The sequence below is a fragment of the Sapajus apella genome, unplaced genomic scaffold (genome assembly GCF_009761245.1).
Source record: "Sapajus apella isolate SASKATOON/1434 unplaced genomic scaffold, GSC_monkey_1.0 scaffold68, whole genome shotgun sequence".
In the NCBI taxonomy this organism is placed as follows: domain Eukaryota; kingdom Metazoa; phylum Chordata; class Mammalia; order Primates; family Cebidae; genus Sapajus; species Sapajus apella.
The window spans coordinates 7,987,406-8,009,440 of record NW_022437008.1 but is presented as its reverse complement, the minus strand read 5'-3'; the positions used below and the strand labels follow the sequence as shown (position 1 = coordinate 8,009,440).

The following is a 22,035-nucleotide window of genomic DNA, read 5'->3' as shown; positions in this document are numbered from 1 at the left end:
AAAACCTAATGCATATGACGAGTTGATGAGCACAACAAACCACAATGGCGTATGTATACCTGTGTAACAAACCTGCACATTCTGCACATGTATCCCAGAACTTAAAATATAATTTAAAAAATTAACTAAATTAAATTTTAAAAGAAGAAAATGAGATGTTCAGTATTTATCACTTTTCCCCAGTTGGGTTTGTGGAATGTGGATCTGCTATAATATGAAAAAACATCGATCAAATTACATTTTAGACAACATGTTACAGATTCTAGGACATGGTCTGTCTGGCTTTTTTTCATTAACACTGGTGTAAAAGAATCTCTAATGATATAGATTGTAACTTTTTGTTTATTTATACTTCTACAGGTACAGGTTACGTATCCTTCATCTGAAAAGCTTGGGACCAGAGTGTTTTGGATTTCAGATTTTGGATTCTTTGGATATACGTAATGAGAAATCTTGGGGATAGGATTCAGTGTAAACACGAAATTCATTTATGTTTCACATACACCTTATACACATAGCCCAAAGGTGGTTTTATATGATATATAAGTTTGTGCGTGAAACCAAGTTTGTAGACACTGAACCATCAGAAAACAAAGGCGTCGCTATCTCAACCATCTTAGTGGACAGTCTGTGGTTATTTGGCATCACCATCGTTCCTGACCCTGAATTCATATACTACCTTTATAAGTAATCATTTTCTTATACTTATTCACACCCAAGTACTTAACAATAAAAAATATGACATACCATCAATACAGTGGAAAAATAACACATTCAAGGTAACTTGTGGCATCGTGTCGGCTTTCAGAAGTATCAGATTTCAAAGTATTTCATTTCAATTTCAGCTTTTCAGGTTAGGGCTGCTGAAACCTATATATAAAATATATTATCTAAGAGTATTAAAAGGATTATTCCAAAAAGTCTTCTGCATCCTTACTGCCCATTGCTTCCATGGTAATAATTTAAATAGTAATAATTTTCATAGTAATAATTTAAATTTAATAAAAGTATCTTGTAACCAGATTGGTTAATAGCTATTACTTTAAGTTTTCAGTTCTTCTAAGATTTAATACTTATCTAAAACCAGTTTAAATATTTCATATATCCATTTACCTGCATGAACATCTTCCTACCAGGGAAGTCAGAGTAAAATTCATGTGTCTGCCTCATTTGGCTACGGGTGCCTTTTATTCTTAGAATAAAAAGAAAATGATTGATCTTATATAATATTGGGAGTTTTTAGATAGGTTTCTAATGCAATTATATTTCTTTTCATTTGGGAAACTTTTTGGTGTCATCCCTGTTTTGCATCTCACTGATATTGCATGGGAATAGTAATACAGTCTTTAAAAATTTTTTTAAGTTTAAACATTCACTAAAGTAGAGAATAATAGGACCAACTCCTGTGTATCCCTCACTCAGCTTTAACAATGATCAGCCTTCCATTCTTGTTTGCCAGGGTTGAGACTATATTTTCATACTTTCTTTCTCTTTGAAGTTGCAGTTCTCTATGCTTTCTACAGTGACAATATGTGTTTAAACAAAACTAGGTCACATAAACCCATAGGATCTAACTCTGTTTCAGGAAGTGGAGCGAGAAATCTCATTCAGAACAGAGTGTGGCCTGTATTACTCCTACTACAAGCAGATGTTGCAGGCTCCAACCCTTGTGCAAGGTAATTGCAACTTATAGTTTCATTTGGGGTCTCTTGCGTTCTTTTCAATGTTTTAGTCAGAAGTACTGTGCACTGAAAAGCATTTAAATGCTCTCTAGAACATGTGTAGTTTTTCCTTGTTAATGTCTAATCATTCCATGAAATTTTTTTTGCTCTGGAAGAAGTTATATAATACTTTATATAACCCTCCTCTCCTTACCTTCCAGCTCTCCTCCATCCCAAAAGTAGTATCTTTGCAGTTTCTTGGTTGTTTTGCTGAATTTTCTCATGATCATTTTGGAAGAGGTCTTTGCAGGTGAAAGGAGTATTGCCTGAGAACAGGAGGCATTTTGGCAACACAAATGAAAATTACAGTTGTCCCTCTTGTCCCCAGTGCTCCCATTCATTCCTTTATTTCACAGTTGCCTTTTTCCTGAATTTATTTCTTCCCGTAAATGGATTAGGGCCCACACTCTACATTTACTCCATCTACATTACTCCATGAAAGCCCCAATGTGTAATGTATCTCTTCTACCTAATACATACTTGATAGGCTTAGCATGAGTGCATGTGACAGAAAACTGCCCTTTTCTAGGCTTTACTTGGAGTCAGCTTTGACATTTTTGGTGGCAGTTATTCATAAATGATATTTTTGCTGTTGTTTTTGAGAAAGGGTCTCACTCTGTCATCTAGGCTGGAGTGCGGTGGTATAATCATAGCTCACTGCAGTCTTGATCTCCCAGGCTCAAGCAGTCCTCCTGCCTCAAGCCTTCCAAGTAGCTGGGACTACAGCTGTGCACTGCCATGCTCATTTTTTGTTTTGTTTTGTTTTTCTGTAGAGACGAAGTCTCATTATGTTGCCCACGCTGGTCTTGAACTCCTGAGCTCAAGTGATCCTCCCACCTCAGCCTCCCAAAGTGCTAGAATTACAGGCATGAGCCACTGCGCCCAGCCCATAAGTGATGTTTTGTACTTTTAGTTTTATCACCTAGGAGACATGACATTTTGGTTATCTTTGGTTTTGTGCCATAAAAATTAATAAGGTGGTTCCTGTGTTGATAGCCAGATTCATCCATAATAAGGATAATTACTCACCAGCCTTTCACTTTGTGGTTTTAGCAGCCATTGATGATTATATCTATAGTTCTTATTTCAGAAGGGGTGCAAATTAGTGACCTTCTAATTCTGTCATTCCTCCTGTATTTATTAGTTGGGACTCTGTTATATAGAAAACTTTTTTCTCATTGATTGTTTGGTTCTTGTGGTACAGTTTGTACAAGAAAGGCAGGCTTAGTATTCATTTTTTCCCCATATGATCAAATCTTGTTATTCATGGATCTCATAGTTGCAAAATCATTTACTTCCTAAAATGTATTTATAACCCTAAAATCAGTATTTATGGTGCTTTCACAGTCATTTATGGACATGTCCAGTGCAAGAAAGTATTTTAGCCTCTGGCACCCATGTTCCCTACAGAGACTGAATGAAGTGACACTCCGCCTCCTTGTCTCAGCTCTCACACTGCAGTGTCCTTTTCAGAAAGCATGTTTCATGCCATGGCTTTTGCATTATTTTGCCGTTTGTTGGTGATTGTGCCGTTTAAAATGATCCCTCAAAACAGTGCTCAAGTGGTGTCTGGTGTTCCTGAGCGCAAGAATGCTGTGATGTGCCTCACAGAGAAAATATGTGTTAGAGAAGCTTCATTTAGGCATGGGTTATATTGCTGCTGGCCATGAGTTAAGTGTTCACGAATTAGCAATAGATTAAAGCAAGTGTCTTTAAACAGAAACACACATAAAACTAGGTTATATGTCAATCAGTCGACAAAAATACGTAACCATAGGCTTGCAGGAATGCAGTTGTTATTTCTTACGAGTTCAGTATTCACCAGTTCAGTTTTTACTGCAACTTTATTGGACACTACCACTGTGCATAATGGGAATTGGCTGTAATTACCAATTCTCAACATTATGAGCTACCTCTCCAGCATCCTCTAAAGCAGTGGTTCTCACTGGGGGCCGCTGTGCCCTCGGGCACATCTGGACTGTCTGGAGACATTTTCGGTTGTCACAAGAGGGGTAGGGTGCTGCTGGAATCCAGTGGGTAGAGGCCAAGGATGCCACAGCCAAACTCTACCACTCACATGACAATCCCCACGGCAAATAATTATGTGGCCAAAATGTCCGAAGTGCTGAGGTTGAGAAACTGCTCTAAAGGTGTGTGATGAGTATTTTCTTTTTAAGTATTTCTGTGAACTCACTGGCTGATTCATTTTAATTCATTTATGTGATTCATTAAGATTATTCTTTTAGAAGATTTCAAACAGGTGGGGCGCAGTGGCTCACACCCTGTAATCCCAGCACTTTGGGAGGCTGAAGTGGCAAGATCACTTATGCCCAGTAGTTCAAGGCCAGGATGAGCAATATAGTGAGTGAGACCTCATCTCTACAAAAAATAAAAAAGTGGCCAGGCATGGTGGTGAATGCTGATAGTCCTAGTACTCAGGAGACTGAGGTAGGAGGATCGCTTGAGCCCAGGAGGTTGAGGCTATAGTGAGCGGTGATCATGCCTCTGCACTGAGCAATGATGATGCCACTGCACTCCAGCCTGGGTGACAGAGCAAGACCCTCTCAAGCAAAAAAGAAAAAGAAAAAAATTTTCAAGCATATAAAAAGATAGAATCCTCTAATTGGTTTCTGTGTATCCAGCTAAAGCAGTAGCCAACTCATGACCAATCTTGTTTCCTCTATCCCTGCCCCCAACCTGGGTTACTTTGGAGTAAATTCAAGACATCACATTGCTTCATGTGCAAATATTATCGGTCAGTTTCAGAGTCAATGTTCTCATTTCCAAGTTGTCTTACAGATTTTTAATACTTGAGATCCAAATAAAGCCTATACATTACAATCATTTGATAATTTCTTTAACTGTTTCTTTAAGTCTATCATTATCTTTCTTTTTTCTTGAAATTTCTTTTGAAAGCACTTTTCTGATCGAGTCTTCCACCTTCTGTATTTTACTGTCATGGTGTCGTTTAATGTTTCACTGTTCCCTGGATTTTTAGTTAATTGATAGTTTGATCTAAGGTTTGCTTGGATTTAGGCACTTCCTTTGGTGAGAATACTTCCTAGATGGTGTGGCATGCTTCCACATTAGAGCAAGTTTCTAATAGCCTTTCCCCTAATGGCTTAGCACCAAGGTTGATCATTACCTAAAGCCATCAATTTCGTAAGGACTGTAACATGGGGATGTTCTAACTCTGTCATTCCTTATATCATTGTTAGGTAGAATTTATCTCTAAAGAAAAACATTTTCCCTCAGCTATTTGGTAAGCCAGTTTCATTCATAAGGGAAAGGGAGGATAAATATTTGGCCTTGCCCATTATTGTTTTTAGAATGAGTTACATTTCCAGCACTGTCATAAGATTGTGCTTTTTAAGAATCATCGTAAACTTGTGGATTTTTAGCATAATTGATGTGTTTCAGTCCTTTGTATTATTATTATTATTATTTTTTTTTTTTGAGATGGAGCTTCGCTCTTGTTACCCAGGCTGGAGTGCAATGGCGCGATCTCGGCTCATCACAACCTCCGCCTCCTGGGTTCAGGCAATTCTCCTGCCTCAGCCTCCTGAGTAGCTGGGATTACAGGCACGCGCCACCATGCCCAGCTAATTTTTTGTATTTTTAGTAGAGACGGGGTTTCACCATGTTGACCAGGATGGTCTCGATCTCTTGACCTCGTGATCCACCCGCCTCGGCCTCCCAAAGTGCTGGGATTACAGGCTTGAGCCACCGCGCCCGGCCCGGCCTCTAGTTCTTATTAGTGACTGTTTAGGGACCACAACTTGGGTATGAGGGTTGCTTATTAATGCTTATTGTTTTCAGGTGTTTTTAGTGAGGAGAGCTAGGAAATGTGAACTTTTTTCCTAAATATGAATATAGCTCGTTTCAGCTCAGAGTTAGAATGACAAGGATTTTTACTTTTTTTGATTTTATGGTTGTATCTCTTTTCTCCAGTTGAAAACTTGGGTTCCTATGACATTAACCTTATCACTTAGTTGTCTTGTTCTACTATATATATAAAAAATACTTTTAAAGTCACAACATAATATTGTTGCTAACAATATGATTACCTGAAAACAGTTCAGGCCATCTTTGTTATTCTTCTCATTAGGATATCACTCACTGAGGGATGTACCGGCACATTCTTCTGTCTTCAGGTCATTTAAGGTTTCCTATACGTGACCAAGCCACCAGCTAACTAGGTTTATCATATCTTGCTTTTCATTTTCAGGGTTTGTATTAGAAAAATTTTTTAGTTAGTTTTTTTGTACTTATAAAAAAAGCTTGCATGGTTCCAAAGTCAAAACTACAAAACAGGGAGCATTCAGAGACTTCTGCTTCCATCACTGACTCTTCACCCTGTTTCCTTCCTTACTCTTTTAGGTAACCATTCTTATTAACTTTTGGTTTATTCTTCCACTCTTAATATGTAGTTTTTAATTTTTGTGGGTTCATAGTAGGCATATATTTTTATGGTATACACGAGATATTTTGATACAGGCATGCAATGTCTAATTGTCACATCCGAGTCAGTGGGGTGCCTAATCCCATCATAAGGGCCCATAACTCTCATTCACCCACATAGGAGTTGGAGAGTTATCCATCTCTAACACTCCTGTGTTAGACTTTAGGTCTACCATAACATGATACCACAGACTGCGTGGCTTAAACAACAGAAATTCTCCCTTCTGGAGGCTGGAATTCCAAGATCCCCATGCTGTTAGGATTGGTTTCTGTAGAGCCCTCTCCTCCCGCTTCTTGCTGTGTCCTCACACAGCCTTTCCTCTGTGCAAGTGCAGCCAGAGAGAGCACAAGAGCAAGCTCTTGCCTGTTGCTCGTCTTAAAAGGACACCGGTCCTATCGGACTAAGACCCCACCGTGTGACCTCTCTTACCCTTTATTGCCTCCTGCAGGCCCTGTCTCCAGGAGCAGTCATATAAGGGGCTAGGGCTTCAACATATGACTTTGAGAGGGACACATTTCAGTCCATAGCACCTCCTATTGAGGGTTGTTTTGGATCACTCTTTTGCTGGTACAAATGGTGCTGCAGGAGTGACCTTGTGCCGATGTCATTTTGTATTTTTGCCAGCCTGTGTGTGAGATCGATTCCTAGGCAACGGGCTTTCTGGATCAAAGGGTAAATTAATGTGATTTTGCTGGATATTGCAAAATTCCTCTCCATCGAGATGATGCCAATTTGTATTCCCAACCGTAGTATATAGGAGGCTACTTCCTTATGGTCTCGCAGAGTGAGCTGTAAAACTTCTTGATTTTTGCCAAGGCAATAGGTGAGAAATAGCATCCCTCTGTGTAGTTTTAATATGCTCTTCTTTTAATAGGAGTGAGGTTGAGCATCTTCTGTGTGGAAGAACTGTGTGCATGTTTTCTTCTGTGAGCTATCCATTCATGCTTTGGCTTAATTAGCTTGATTACAGTGACAGAGGACCTCTATGGCCATGGATCTCTGTAACAGCAGGTCGAGTTCTCCTTCTCATGACGTGTCTGCTGTGAAACAGCTGCATCTCTGCTCTGCCCTGCCCCCCACACCCGCATATTTCAGCCTATTCCCTATTCGGAACGTGCCAGTGTCATGGCAGGGCAAGAGCAAGAGCTGGTAGAAACATGCTTTGTCTCCGAAAGCCTCTGCTCAGCTGTAGCTTACTTCCATTCACATGCCACTGGTCAGAGCACATGGCCAAAGCCATTCTGGGGATTGGAGAAGGCCATGTATACTCTCCCAAAGGAGACACTGCAGGTCATGTGGCAGGAGGGCAGGGTGGAGCAATGTGAAATCCTGTTGCCCAAAGTACAAGAGAAGGACTTTGTGGTGATGGTGATACTTTCATTGAGGTTACAAAAGTTTTAATTTACCTGTGTTTGTGTACATGTTTAAATGATGTCCATCTAATATGTGGTAAGCTCTTTGAGGGCAGGAGTATGGATTTTTTGCTTACTGTTATATCCCCGGTGCCTACCACAGTCCCTAACACGTACTAAACAGTCTGTGGATAGTTTTGAATGAATGAATAATTATAAATGTAACTATTTTCTTCCTGACTTTTCACATATCAATCTTAGGTTTTCATGGTCTAATATATGATAATAAAACTGAGTCTATGAAGACAATTAACCTCCTTCAGCGAATGAATATTTACCAAGAGGTTTTTCTCAGTATTTTATATAGAGTTCTACCCATACAGGTATGTTATGTTTTGTGACATTGAATTGTTAATATCAGATGAAAGTCAAAGTCTGCCATTTTGAGCTGAAAGTTGTCACATATATCCTTCTGATCTTCAACTGGTTTAGTAGAAAATCAGCAATACCATAATTTTTCCATGTATATTGTGAACTTTGTATTTTATAAGATACTGCTTTTTATTTACATGAGATATAAGGTTTTTGTACATAGATGCTTCCTGGCTTATAATATATGTATGCAGTCTAGAAGCTGATAAATATTTTCATTTGGATATGTATAATCACTCCTGATGGATCTTGGAGATAAAAAAATTTGTAAAGTCAGCAAATCACAATGACCCCTTCTCATGTGAATGAAGTACCATCAGGCAGTTAGGTATAAACTTTCTAGAGTAAAGAGTGAAGCCAGACCCCCTCACTGACTTCCTTCTCCTGTCTCTTCTTGGTGGTGGGAAGAAAGCCTGCCTGCACGCTTTTCTAATAGATGAAAGGGGCTGTGGGCTTGCTGCTGGGAATTAGGGACAAGCTCCTGCATATTCTGTTCCTACCGTCATGTTTTAAGTGTCACTGAGGAGGGTTAGGGGTCACCTGACAAGCATGTTTTATTGTTCCTTTTTACAGAAATATTTAGAGCCAGTTTATTTTTATATTTACACCTTGTTTGGGCTCCAGGCGATCTATGTCACAGCTCTCTACGTAACCAGCTGGCTCCTTAGTGGTACGTGGCTGTCAGGACTACTGGCAGCTCTCTGGTATGTCACAAATAGGTGAGTTGGAGTCCTTGCTCCTCTTCTTTCCAAAATGTGAGTAAAAGTGAAGTCACTTCATTTCCATCTCAGAGAAACTTCTGCCACATTTGTTTGATGGGGAGTATTTTCTCTTTGGTTTACCTGGTGGTACTCAATTTTTCTTATTTAGTTAGGGAGAAAGCGCTACTTACATATAATGCCAGCTGAGGAACAGATCATTGAATTGCAAATAAAGAAAACCATCCATAATAATCCCAAACCTATTACTTGTTTGCTGTGGGATCAAGATTTCTCCAGCCGCATATCTCATCTCTTAAAAAGTTTTTTAAATTGACAAATAATAAATTGTACATATTCATGGAATACATAGTGATATTTCAATACATGTAGAGTGTATACTGATCAGATCAAGGTAGTTAGCATATCAGTCATTATAAAGTTTTTGGGGTTTTTTTGCTCTTTTTTAAAGCCAATGAAGATTTTTAAAAATTTTATTTAGGGATTGTTTTTTGTAGAGACAGGATCTCTCTATGTTGCCCAGGCTGGTCTTGAACTCCTGGCATCAGGCAGTCCTCCCGGCTTCAGACCGTCCTCCCAGCTTGGCCTCCCAAAGGCTAGGATTACAGGCATGAGCCACTATGCCTTGCCTAAAAAGTTTTAATTAGATCCTCACTATCAACCTTAAAAGGGTTGTGTATGGCTCTCAATTAGTAGAGCATAAAGATATATAAACGCGAGGGCATTTTTGCGTTAATTAATATCTATTATTAATTTATAAGCAGTAGAGCCTTATGAAGTTACATAAGAAAAAACATATTCAAGCTGGGCGCAGTGGCTCATTCCTGTAATCCCAGCACTTTGGGAGGCCAAGGCGGATAGATCACCAGAGGTCAGGAGTTTGAGACCAGCCTGGCCAACATGGTAAAACTCCATCTTTAAAAAAAAAATATATATATATATGTATATATATATGTTTAGTCAAGATCATTGAACTATTGCCTGACCTACAGTGGCAACACCAATATTCAATAAGAGTGAAAGCTTGAGCATGAGTTCTCATACAGGTTTTATTTTGTAATTCTAAGCAAATTAATTTTATTACAATCCTAGGGGTTGTTTACTGTATGCCAAGCACTTTACAAGATGCTTTATATATATTCTTCTAAGAACCCTATAGATACGACTATTATCCCCATTTTAGAAATGATAAAATTGAGGTTTAAAAGGTTATGTTTTATATAGAGATATAGATAAACAGATATCTATATATATCTTTCTTTTATGTAGAGATATATGTAGATGTAAATACATTGTTTGATATAGATATATAGATATCTATATCTCATATAGAAATATATGTAGATATAGATACATTGATATAGAGATACACACACACACACACACACACACACACACACGTGTATGTATGTGTTGTATATGTGTATCATTTATTGAATGCCTAGTATGTTTGGGGATGGTTCTTGGTGCTGAGTGTATGAAGATGAAAAATCTTACCTATACTTGCCATCTTGGGGTTCACATTCTAGAAAGGCAGGAAGTTTTTTTAAAAAAAATACTGCCAATGTCATATTTAAGACTTAAGTGTAAGAAACACCAAAGAAATACAGAGAGAGGAAAAATTGCTGCTTGACACTAATGAAGTTAGAGAAAAATAAAAGTAAGGGTTTGGCATGATACATTTGTGAGTTTAGGAGTCAAGCCAACCTGGGCTTGAACCCCGAGTGCTAAGGGCATACCCATGGACAGAGCATTTAAACACTCTTTATGCCAATTTTATGTTACACAAATGATGATGATGATAAGGACAATTATTGAGAACCAGTGACCAGAATCTTAAGTATACTTATCCTTAATGTAGTATACTTTCACTGAGAAAGTCTTCAAGGAAATGATTTAAAAAACTATCACTTTGGCCGTTTGTGTTTTCTTTTGTGCAGAATAGATACCACAAGAGTTGAGTTCACCATCCCACTGAGGGAGAACTGGGCGCTGCCATTCTTTGCAATTCAGATAGCAGCAATTACGTATTTCCTGAGACCAAACTTACAGCCTCTTTCTGAAGTAAGTGTTTATAAAATTCCATATATTTTTAATCCCCCAATTTTATATGAGAAGCTTCAAAAAACTGTGAGGTGCTTAGTATCCCAATGCATGTGAATAGTTATTCCACGACCAATTTTTAAACTTGAGTTAAATTAAGTTTTCTTTTCCTGAGCTTTTTCCTGCTTTGCAAAGAAAATGTTTTCATTTTTGATGTTAAAAATGTGCTCTACATAATCTACCCTTAAATAGTTGCAGCAAACCCACACACAATTTCTGCAAAACTGTCAGAAATTTTAAGCCCTTGCTCTTGAGATGTGATTTGGTGCATTATCGCCTCCATAATAGTGTGGAATACACACACCGTATGTGAATATTTATATGCAAAGTGTCACTTTATGATAGCTAGAGCTTAAATAACAAATGCAAGGGTTTTCAGAGCAACAGTTTATGGTTTTTCTGTTTGGTTTATAGAGATACTGGCTGCTCTTGAGAAAACTTGTCTGCAAGGTTTTTTATTACTAGAGACATGTAAATTATACAAAGGTTTTCTTTTTACAGAGGCTGACACTTCTTGCCATTTTCATATCAACTTTTCTCTTTAGTCTGACATGGCAATTTAATCAATTTATGATGCTGATGCAAGCATTAGTGCTGTTCACACTGGACTCCCTGGACATGCTGCCAGCAGTGAAGGTGAGCTTTGCTTGCTTTTCTCACTTAAGATTTTCGCCATTTAGTGTTTTTATATCATAGAATGAGATGAAAATATGCAAGTACTTATGGATAAAATTGAAGCTGTTTCTTAGATCTGCTGTAAATTTGCTGCGGTCAATTGAAGCTGAGTCATTTATGAAGCCTAGTTTGACCATCTTAACTTTTATTCTGCTTATTTTAAGTTAAAAAAATGGAATGGATTTATTTTGGGGCATAAATGCCTAGGTCAATTGTTATTTATAGAGATGACTTAAATTTCAAAATATAGATAGCTCTTTTAAAATTTCTGTGTATTGCCATTTTTAAAAAAGAACTCAATAGGTATCTAACAGCTTTTCTGTAGTACTTTATAAAATTTTCATAGTAACATTTAACTAATATGGGATGTGAATCCCTTTTGACTGGCTAAAAGTCACATGTGAAATAAAGAAACCCATCTCTGTCTCCCAGTGTCTGCTACTGTCATTTAATCACATTTTTTCGTGTGTAAAAATATGATTTTATGTATTGTGTACAGTTTTAAAATGGCTTATAGTTAGTATTCTAAAGTAGCAGTATCATAAATATTTTCCAAGAATAATAAAATACTTTCTCCAGATCTAAGGTAAGGCAGCAAAGTAGCCCAAAGATTTGTTTTGTTTATTCCATATCAGAGGAGATGCAATAAGCTTCCATAACTGACTGAGTCTGAAGTAAGAAACATGAAAGCCAACCAACAAATTCACATTGCCTGTCTACTGAGACACTGTAACAGGATGGGCACTACAGAAAATACCAAGATGAGTAATTCATTGTCGTAGCCACAGGTTGCCATTTAGCTTAGGAAATAAAGATACAACAAGAACGGGTAGACAAACGGGAGCTGCTAATTAGCAATACTGATATATCTAAAAGAAGAAAAGTTATTTTTAGGCAAAAAAGTGTTTACAGAAGTGAGAAGCTAGAACTGGACCACCTGGGTCACAAATGAGGGTAGAATGTGGGTGGTATGTCGGGAGTGGAAGCAGAATAGGAAGGTGGAATACGGCAAGAAGAGCAAGTAGATAGGGCAGAGTTTATGTATGTATGTAAAATGTTTAGTGCTTCCGCAGATGTGCCAGTGGCCACTCACACACTTCTGGTAACCTATACACTCCTATCATCCTTCTTTAGTATCGTTTCACAGTAAGTATCAAAAGCCTAAAAATGTGTTTGCCTTTTCACCAACATTTCTACCCTTATAAATTTGTCCTAAGGAAATAATCTACCATCTGCATTTTAGTTGTATCATAATAAGAAAAAGCTGGGAGGAAGAGATAAAAAGAAATAAAAGAAAAAACTGGAAATGACCTGAGTCAATAGCAATAGGATATACTTAAATAAATTATGGCATGTCTGTGTTATCAAATAATATATAACCATTAGTTCCTCCATATTTTTTTTAAAAAAGCAAAACATAGAGAAAATGAGTAAAGGTTTTGGAAAAATACACAGTAAAGTATTAACAGTCAGCTACATGGTGGATGTTCTGTATATTCTTTTTGTTCTTTAGATCTTTTGATTTTTTCTGATAATGAACATGTATCTCTCTGGGTTTTTTTTTTTTTTTTTTTTTTTTTGTTGGGGTTTCACTTTTTCTACCAGGCTGGAGTGTAGTGGCATGATCTTGGCTCACTGCAACCTCCACCTCCTGAGTTTAAGCGATTCTCCTGTCTCAGCCTCCCAAGTAGCTGGGAATACAGGTACACGCCACCACACCCAACTAATATTTCTATTTTTAGTAGAGATGGGGTTTTGCCATGTTGCTCAGGCTGGTCGTGAACTCCTGACCTCAAGTGATCCACCTGCTTTGGCCTCCCAAAGTGCTGGGATTACAGGCATGAGCCACTGCACCCATCTGAACATGTATGTCTTTTAAAATTAAAGGTACTGTTTCGGCTCACATATACAATGTTGAAATATTAGAGCTAATTTATTTTATATTTAGTTCTAAACTTTGTTCAACTTTTACATTTAGAACTATGTTGATATTAAAAGTAGTTTTAAGTACCCGACTTTAAGGAGGATTATTATGACAATGAAAGAATCTTTAGTTATAAAACTTAATTGCTGTCAGCTCTGAGAATAACTGGCTTTTTCATGTTAGGCAAGTGATTTAACTTAGTTTCTTCATAAATTGGAATCACTTCTCTCTAACTGTGTCCAATTGGAAAGAGTTGGAATAATTGGTATAGAAAAAGGCAATACAAATTCAGAGCTCAGTGTGGTGATAAGAAGCAGTATCTTCTTCAGTACGTGTTGCCGTCTTTTCATGAATGATGAAACTCTTACCAGCAAAAGCTCAACTTTGCAGTCAGAAATGTGAACGGAGTAAAACAGAATAGCAAACATATTATGAAGCATATACTTTTGCTTAATTAAAGGTTAAAATATGGAGGTTAATAAACTTTTCTTAAGAGGAGTTTGAGAGGTAGAAAGAAAAAATCAGATTGCCTAGAGACCTTGAGACCAGAGGGAAAATAGGGCAGCAAGTTTCTTGGGTTTTCTTTTTGCCCCACATATCCTTGATTGGGTGCTGGAGAAGTCAGAAACCTGGAAGTACCAAAGGACTCAATCAAACAAAAGCCTCCCCCCTCTAGCAAAAGGACCAGAAGAGAGGAAGCCTAACAAAACAGAAAACCTTCAGACATTAACTGCCTTATTCTAGCCAAGCTGCAGCAAAAACCATAGCCCCACTCCCACTTCCATCAGCAAAGTTCAGTGGGAAGCCTAGACTCCTGCCCTCACCTAGCTGTCACTAGGCATGCCTCACTTCCTGCCAGAGCTACGTCAGAGAAGTCTAGTAGGGAACCAGAACTTTCAGCATCTCCCAGAGAAAGCCATGAAGCCCACACGGGAAACATGGACTTCAACCCTCATTCAGTGGTAATGAGACATCCTGTCCCCTCTCTGTCAGGATGGTGTCAAACGAGGCAAACAGGGAAGTTGAGACTCTAACCACCATGCAAATGTAATAAGCCTTTCTCTACCTACTGCTCTACCTTATGCTGTCAGTGGAGGCCATGTAAGGAGCAGTGGTGATACACTTCTATCTCTCCCAGCCAGGATGTATTAGAGGGACCTATACAGAGCCTGAACTTTTACCTTCACCCAGCAATAAGGAAGTACACCTTCCCCTGACCCCCAGATGTCAGTGGAGGTCCAGTGAGCACCTTGGACTTCCATTTCCATCTGGAAGTAATGAAGCAGCACCCTTCTTTCCCCGTTAGCATAGCGTTGGCATAGTTTGAATGTTTTTGTGGTCCCTGCCAAATTTATATGTTGAAACCCAAACCCCCAAGGTGATTGGATTAGGAGATAGGGCCTTTTAGGAGGTGATTAGTGCCATTCTAAAATAGGCACAAGGGAGTTGTTTCATTCCTTTCACCATGTAAGAAGAACATAGCAAGAAAGTGCCATCAGTGAACCAGGAAACAAACCCTCACCAGACACTGAATCTGCCAGCTCCTTGATCTTGGACTTCAAGATCTAGAACTATGAGAAAACAACTTTTTTGTTGTTTATAAGCTATCCAGATTATAATATTTTATTAGATGGCAACCTAAGTGGTCCAAGACATATGGTGTCACAGAAGCCCTGCTAACATGGCAGATTTAAGTAAGATCCAGGGTCCCATAATGTTATAAAATACAGTTAAAAATCACTTCTTAAGCCGAGCACAGTGGCTCATGCCTGTAATCCCAGCACTTTGGGAGGTGGAGGCGGGCAGATCATTTGAGGTCAGTTTGAGATCAGCCTGGGCAACATGGTGAAACCCCATCTCTACTAAAAATACAAAAATTAACTGGGTGTGGCAGCATGTGCCTGTAATCCTAGCTACTCCGGAGGCTGAGGCAGGAGAATAGCTTGAGCCCAGGAGGTGGAGGTTGTGGTGAGCTGAGATCGGGCCACTACATGCCAGCCTGGGCGACAGAGCAAGATACCATCTCAAAAAAAAAAAAAATCACTTTTTATATTAAGAATCAGGAAAATCTCTCCTGAGTGAAAAGAGACAATCAATAGACGCTAACACTGAGATAGACAGAAATTGGAATTATCTGACAAGGAATTTAAGGTATCCATCATAAAAAGGCTTCATTGAGCAATTACAAATGCACTTGAAACAAATGAAAATACAAACTCTAAACAAAGAAGTAGAAGATATAAAGAAGAATCTAATAATCGTTTCTAGAAAATCCATGTAACAACAGCAGAATACTCATTCTTTTCAAGCATTCACAGAATACTTACCAACATAGACTATATCCCGGGCCATAAAACAACAACAAATATAAAATTATGGAGAATATAATCTCTGACTATAATGGATTCAAATAAGAAATCAATACAGAAAAGTAACAGGAAATGTTTCAATACTTGGGAATTAAACTCATTATTACATCTATAGTAGTAATAGCCAGAATAACCACTTTAAAAATTTATAAAAATATACACTGAAAAACAAAGAGTCAAAGAGGAACCCTTCGAGACCATTGAACTCAATAAAAATGAAAATGAAGCATATCCAAATTTGTGGGACTCATCCAAAGCAATGCTAAGAAGAAAATATGTAGCACTAAAGTGCTTACATTAGAAAAGACAAAAAGTCTGAAGTCAGTCATCCAAGGCCTCACCTTAAAATACAAAAGTGGAGCAAAATAAATTCAAGCCAGGAGGAGAAAATAATAAAGAACAGAAATCAATGACATTGAAAATATATGAATAGTAGAATCAATTGAAAAGAGCTAGCTCAGTCAGGCATGGTAGCTCACGCCTATAATCCCAGCACTTTGGAAGGCTGAGGCAGGTGAATCACCTGAAGTCAGGAGTTCGAAACCAGTCTGACCAATATGTTGAAACCCCTTCTCTACTAAAAATATAAAAATTAGCTAAGCGTGGTAGCAGTAGGTACCTGAATCCCAGCCACTTGGGAGGCTGAGAAGGAGAATCGCTAGAACTCAGTAGGCAAAGGTTGCAGTGAGCAGAGACCATGTCATTGCACTCTAGCCTGGGCAATGACAGCGAAACTCCATCTCAAAACTAACGAAATAAATAAATAGAGCTAGCTCTTTGAAAGATTAGTAAAATTGCAAACCTCCTCCATAATTGGCATGGAACATTAAAAACTTTTCAATCTTAACAGACTGATTAAAAAGTTCTGAGTCTCAGCAAAAGTGTGTGTGGGGGGGGTGGGTGTTGATAAATTACTTAATGAATACAATTCACATTACTTGAGTGACAGATACATGAAAAGCCCAGACTTCACCACTATATGTTATATACATGTAATAAAACTGTACTTGTACCCCTTAAATTTGTACAAGTAAAATATATAAAACAAAGTCTGAGTCTCTGTGGCACTATTTATGTGGTAGCCTAGTGGTTAAGAACACAGACTCTACAACTAGGCCGCCTCAGTTTGAATGAGCCATATATGGGTCATGTAGAACAATGCTTGGTATTTTATTAATGTTAAACAGATTTTTTTTTTTTTTTTTGACGAAGTCTCACTCTGTCACCCAGGCTGGAGTGCAGTGGCACAATCTTGGCTCACTGCAACCTCCGCCTCCCAGGTTTAGGCAATTCTCCTGCCTCAGCTTCCTGAGTAGTTGGGATTACAGGTGTGTACCACCACACCCAGCTAATTTTTGTATTTTTAGTAGAGATGGGGTTTCACCATGTTGGTCAGGCAGGTCTCAAACTCCTGACCTCATGATCCGCCCACCTCGGCCTCCCAAAGTGCTGGGATTACAGTTGTAAGCCACTGCGCCCGGCTGTTAAACAGATATTAACTGTGGTTATTATGAATGGTGATGAGGAACATGAACATGATCCATTGAAGACAACTGCAGTTATTCTACACAGAAAGGATGTACAGTTGACCCTGCAACAAAACAGGGGCTACGGGTGCCAACCCTCCTCCCAGCAGTTCAAAATCTGGGCACAGTTTTTACTTCCCAAAAACTTAACTACTAGAAGCCTTACCAATAACATAGTTAATTAACACACATTTTGTATGTGATATGTTATATACTATATTCTTAGAATAAAGTAAGCTACAGAAAAAGGAAATGTTAAGAAACCAAAAGGAAGAGAAAATATATTTACTGTTTAATAAGTGGAAGTGGATCATCACAAAGGTCTTCATCGTTATCGTCTTCCCGTTGCTTAGGCCGAGGAGGGGGCACAGGAGAGTTGGTCTTGCTGTCTCAGGAGTGGCAGAGGCAGAAGAAAATCTGTGTATGATTGGGATTGCGTTTTTCAGGGGTCATCTATATTCTTGCTGCCTTGTTTCTATACTGTACTTTACTAATAGAACTGGGAAAGAATATCCAGTATACCACTGATAATCATAACCCAGGACTTCCTAATATACAGCACTGCTCAATTTTACATTTTTGGCTGTCATCAGCAATGTTTCTTTTGAATATATATAAAACTATACAATCTTGTTGTTATACAAACTGCCCCCTTTTCTAGAAATATGCTCACTTGATATAGAAAGAACTGTAAATATAAAAAACACCCACAAATAAAGGCAAACAGATTTTTTTTTAAAAAAAGCATTTGTAAATGAGTTAATATCCTTAAGGAGTTCCTGCAAATCCATAAGAAAACCATTTATAAACCAATGAGAAAAGGGAACAAACAACTCAAAGCACTTCCTAGAAAGGTGAGCATCAGAAAGAGTCAAATGCATAGGTATAAATTTAACATGAGGTGACAGCTTGTGCTTTACGAAATGCCAAAAAGCATTGTGGAAAGTTTTAAATGCCTAGATTGCAAAGGTAATGCATGTTCTTGGATTGGAAGACTTACTATGGTTAAATGGCAGTGCTCCCCAAATTGATCTACAGATTTAACACATTCCCTCTCAGAATCCCAGGAGAAGCTTTTGCGGAAATTGACAAGCTGATCCTGAAATTCATATGGAAACTCAGGGGACCCAGAATAGCTAAAACAGTCTTGAAAAAGAAGAGTAAAATTGGAAGACTCACACTTTCCAATTTCAAGACGTACTACAACACTGTAGTAATCGGGACAGTGTGATACTGGCAGAAGGATTGACATAAACCCATGGAACAGAATTGAGAGAAAGGAATAAACCCTCAAAAGAAATGGTCAGTTGATTTTCAACAAGGATGTGAAGATAATTAAACAGAGAATGAATGGTCTTTTCAACAAATGGTGCAGGAATAACTGATATCGACATGCAAAAGAATGAAGTTCAGCCCCTTCCCCTCCGTACACACCAATTAACTCAAAGTGAATCACAGACCTAAGTATAAGAGCTAAAACTAAAACTTTCAGAAGAAAACATAATAACTCTTCATGACCCTGGAGTAGCACAAACCTTCTTAGATACAACACCAAAAACACAAGTGACTTTTTTAAAAAGTAGATTAATTGGACTTCATCAAAATTAAAACTATTGTGCTCAGAGGTGTACTGCTAAGAAATTGAAAAGACAACCCATGGAACGAGAGAGAATATTTGCAATCATTTATCTGATCAGGAACTTCCAGAATATATGAAGGAATTATAACTCTTTCAATGATAAAATATTAAAGGATTTGGGTGGCTATTTCTCCAAGTAAGATACATAAATGTCCAATAAACACATGAAAAGATGCTCAACATCATTAGCTATCAGAGAAATGCAAATCAAAACCACAAGCAGATACCACTTTACACCCACTTGATGGCTAAAATTAAAAAGCAGACAAATGTCACGGATGTGGAGAAATTAGAACTCTCATACATGGCTGATGATGGATTGTAAAATGGTATACACTTTGAAAAAAAAACATTTCTTCAGCATTTCCTGATTTTAAATATAGGGTTACCATATGATTTAGCAATCCCACTCCTAGATACTTACCCAAGAAAAATGAAAACATATATCTATGCAAAAATGTCTGTATATGAATGTTCATAGCAGGATGATTCATAACTACAAAGTGGAAACCACCCGAATGCCCATATCCCTTCCATAAACAATGTAGTCTGTCCGTACAGTAAATAGCGTTCAACAATAAAAAAGAATGTTGATACATGCTGCAACTTGGATGAAGCTTGAGAACACCGTGCTAAGTAAGAGAAGAGAGCCAAAAACAACTGCACTTTATTCCACTTCTGTGAAATGTCCAGAATATGCACATCTGTAGAGAACAGTACGTTAGTGGTTGCTGGGGCTGGGGGTGGGGAATGAGGGATTGTGCTGGCAAATGCATATGGGTTTCTTCTGAAGTTATGAGAATGTCACAAAATGATACTGAGGTGATAGTTGTACAACTCTGTGAATAAACCAAAAATCATGAAGTGTACATTTTACATGGGTGAATTGGATGGCATATGAATTATATCAACTAATAAAACTGCTAAGAAGGAAAAACTCTTCCTTCTCTAACCAGTCATTGTACTCAGGAATCTATCCCTAAGGAAATATATTTGTTCCTCCATTACTCCAATACTTATTAAGTGGCACTCATCTAGTGGGTATTGTTTAAGGTGCTGGGGATACAGCAGTGAACAAAATACGTAACTAATCAGAGAATTAGATCAGAAATTCTGAGAATCAGATCTGAAAAAAACAAGGGATGTTCACAAGCCGGAAACACCTAAATGGTCCAGTGGCAAACAAATTATGGCATATGGTGGTATGTTACCTAACCATTTAAAATGTAATTTCACAGAATAGTCACTGGTGTGACTCTTCTGAGAAAATGATACGATAGGATGTGAAGAATGTAAAATCCTGTATATGAAATACTATATACTGCAGTGAAATCAATATTATTTCTTTAGGTAATGGTGCTGGGTTTTGACTCAAGGGCCCACCTATCGATTGCTATTTCTTTTTTGTGTTTTTTTCTGAAGTGTCTAACTCTCATAGAGTAAGATACATTATCTTTATGATCCTAAAGATCATCAGCATCCATTTTCCTGAGTTCCCATTGACACTAAGCAAAAGCACTGAACTGCTGCAGGCCTCTCTTTTCAATGCTTCTATCAATAGGTTTGTCTCCCTTGAGGTTAAGAGAACAAAACCATAGAAAATCGGGTTTGCTGCTGAATAAAATTGGTATTTTTCACATGCCAGGATGAGTGTGGCATTGTCTAATTTGAAAAAGAAGGAAACTAACAGAATAAGTATCTACTCTTTATTAGAGACTGCCTTTTTTTGTGTGTGTGGTGTGTTTTATGTATTCGAATTAGTTGTGTTTTGCTTCTTTCAGTATCAACCTGCCAACAATTTTCATTACATCCAGATTTATCTTTAGTGCTTACGATGTGTCAGCCATTCCCTTCCCACCAACCTGCCTTTTTTTTTTGGAGACCAGGTCTTGCTCTGTTGCCCATGTTGCCCAGGCTGGAGTGCAGTGGAACAATCATAGCTTACTGCAGACTCGACGTCTTGGACTCAAGTGATCCTCCCGCTTCAGCCTCCTGAGTAGCTGGGACTACAGGCTTGCACTACGACACCTGGCTAGTTTTTTTATTTTTGTAGAGACAGGATCTCGCTATGTTGCCCAGGCTGGTCTTGAGCTCCCGGGCTCAAGTGAACCTCCTGTTTCAGCTTCCCAAGATGTTAGGATTACAGGCATTATGCACTGTGCTTGGCCACTAGGCATTTCCATACATCACCACATCTGGTTCAACTCTGTGAGGAAGGTGTCATTATCTCTTGTTCACAGATGAACAATTTAGGTCACATAGCTGGTTTGCACCGGAATCAGAACTACAGTACAGGTGCTGTCGGTACCAGAGCTGATGTCATTGCCCACTGTACTGTACTGCCTGCTATGAAGCTGTGAGGTCACAGATGACAAGGTTGTGTAGCAGGAGGGGTTTGCAGTCTAATCAGGGCATCTGGGCGCACACTCATACAAAGCAAGGAATGAATGAGTCCTAAAGTATAGATTATAGAAAACTAGGAAATAACAGAACACAGTAAAGTACCTATTCATGGCCATAAACAGTAACTGAAATAGTTGAAAAGACAACTGATGATTACAAATGGCCGTTGCCAATTCCCAGGAATAAATACATTTATGCTGTTGTGTATTTCCTCTACTTCATATTATCCCTGTTTACCTCCCTTTTAAAAGATTTCTGTTATTAAAGTAAATAAACGGTTGGTATGTATATGATTTAGGTTCCTTTTTTAGATCATGTTTTGATTTTTGTTTTTTTAAGATATACTCTGTTGCCCAGGCTGAAGTGCAGTGGTGCAATCTCAGCTCACTGCAACCTTCACCTCCTGGGTTCTCAGCCTCCCGAGTAGCCAAGATCACAGGCACGCCACTACACCCAGCTAATTTTGTGTGTGTGTATTTTTAGTATAGATAGGGTTTCACCATGTTGGCCAGGCTGGTCTCAAACTCATGACCTCAGATGATCTGCCAGCCTCGGCCTCCCAGAGTGCTGGGATTACAGGCATGAGCCACCGCACCAGCCTAGATGGTGTTTTTTGAAGCTAGTGTTTCTGCATTATTTGTAAGCTGAGGTGTATCCAACTCATGACCAACATCTTTTTTTTTTTTTTTTTTTTTTTTTTTTTTTTTTTT

General features: G+C 38.3%; 1 protein-coding gene across 2 annotated transcripts in view; it reads left to right on the top strand.

Annotated features, from left to right (window-relative positions):
* DPY19L3 (dpy-19 like C-mannosyltransferase 3) overlaps positions 1–22,035 on the top strand; it is an 81,876-nt gene that overhangs the window by 22,114 nt on the left and 37,727 nt on the right. For both annotated transcript variants that reach the window (XM_032249162.1, XM_032249163.1), the window contains exons 4-8: positions 1,586–1,676; positions 7,797–7,918; positions 8,541–8,686; positions 10,627–10,750; positions 11,291–11,425. In XM_032249162.1, coding sequence (XP_032105053.1) covers positions 1,586–1,676; positions 7,797–7,918; positions 8,541–8,686; positions 10,627–10,750; positions 11,291–11,425 — 618 coding nt within the window. The remainder of the gene's footprint in view (positions 1–1,585; positions 1,677–7,796; positions 7,919–8,540; positions 8,687–10,626; positions 10,751–11,290; positions 11,426–22,035) is intronic.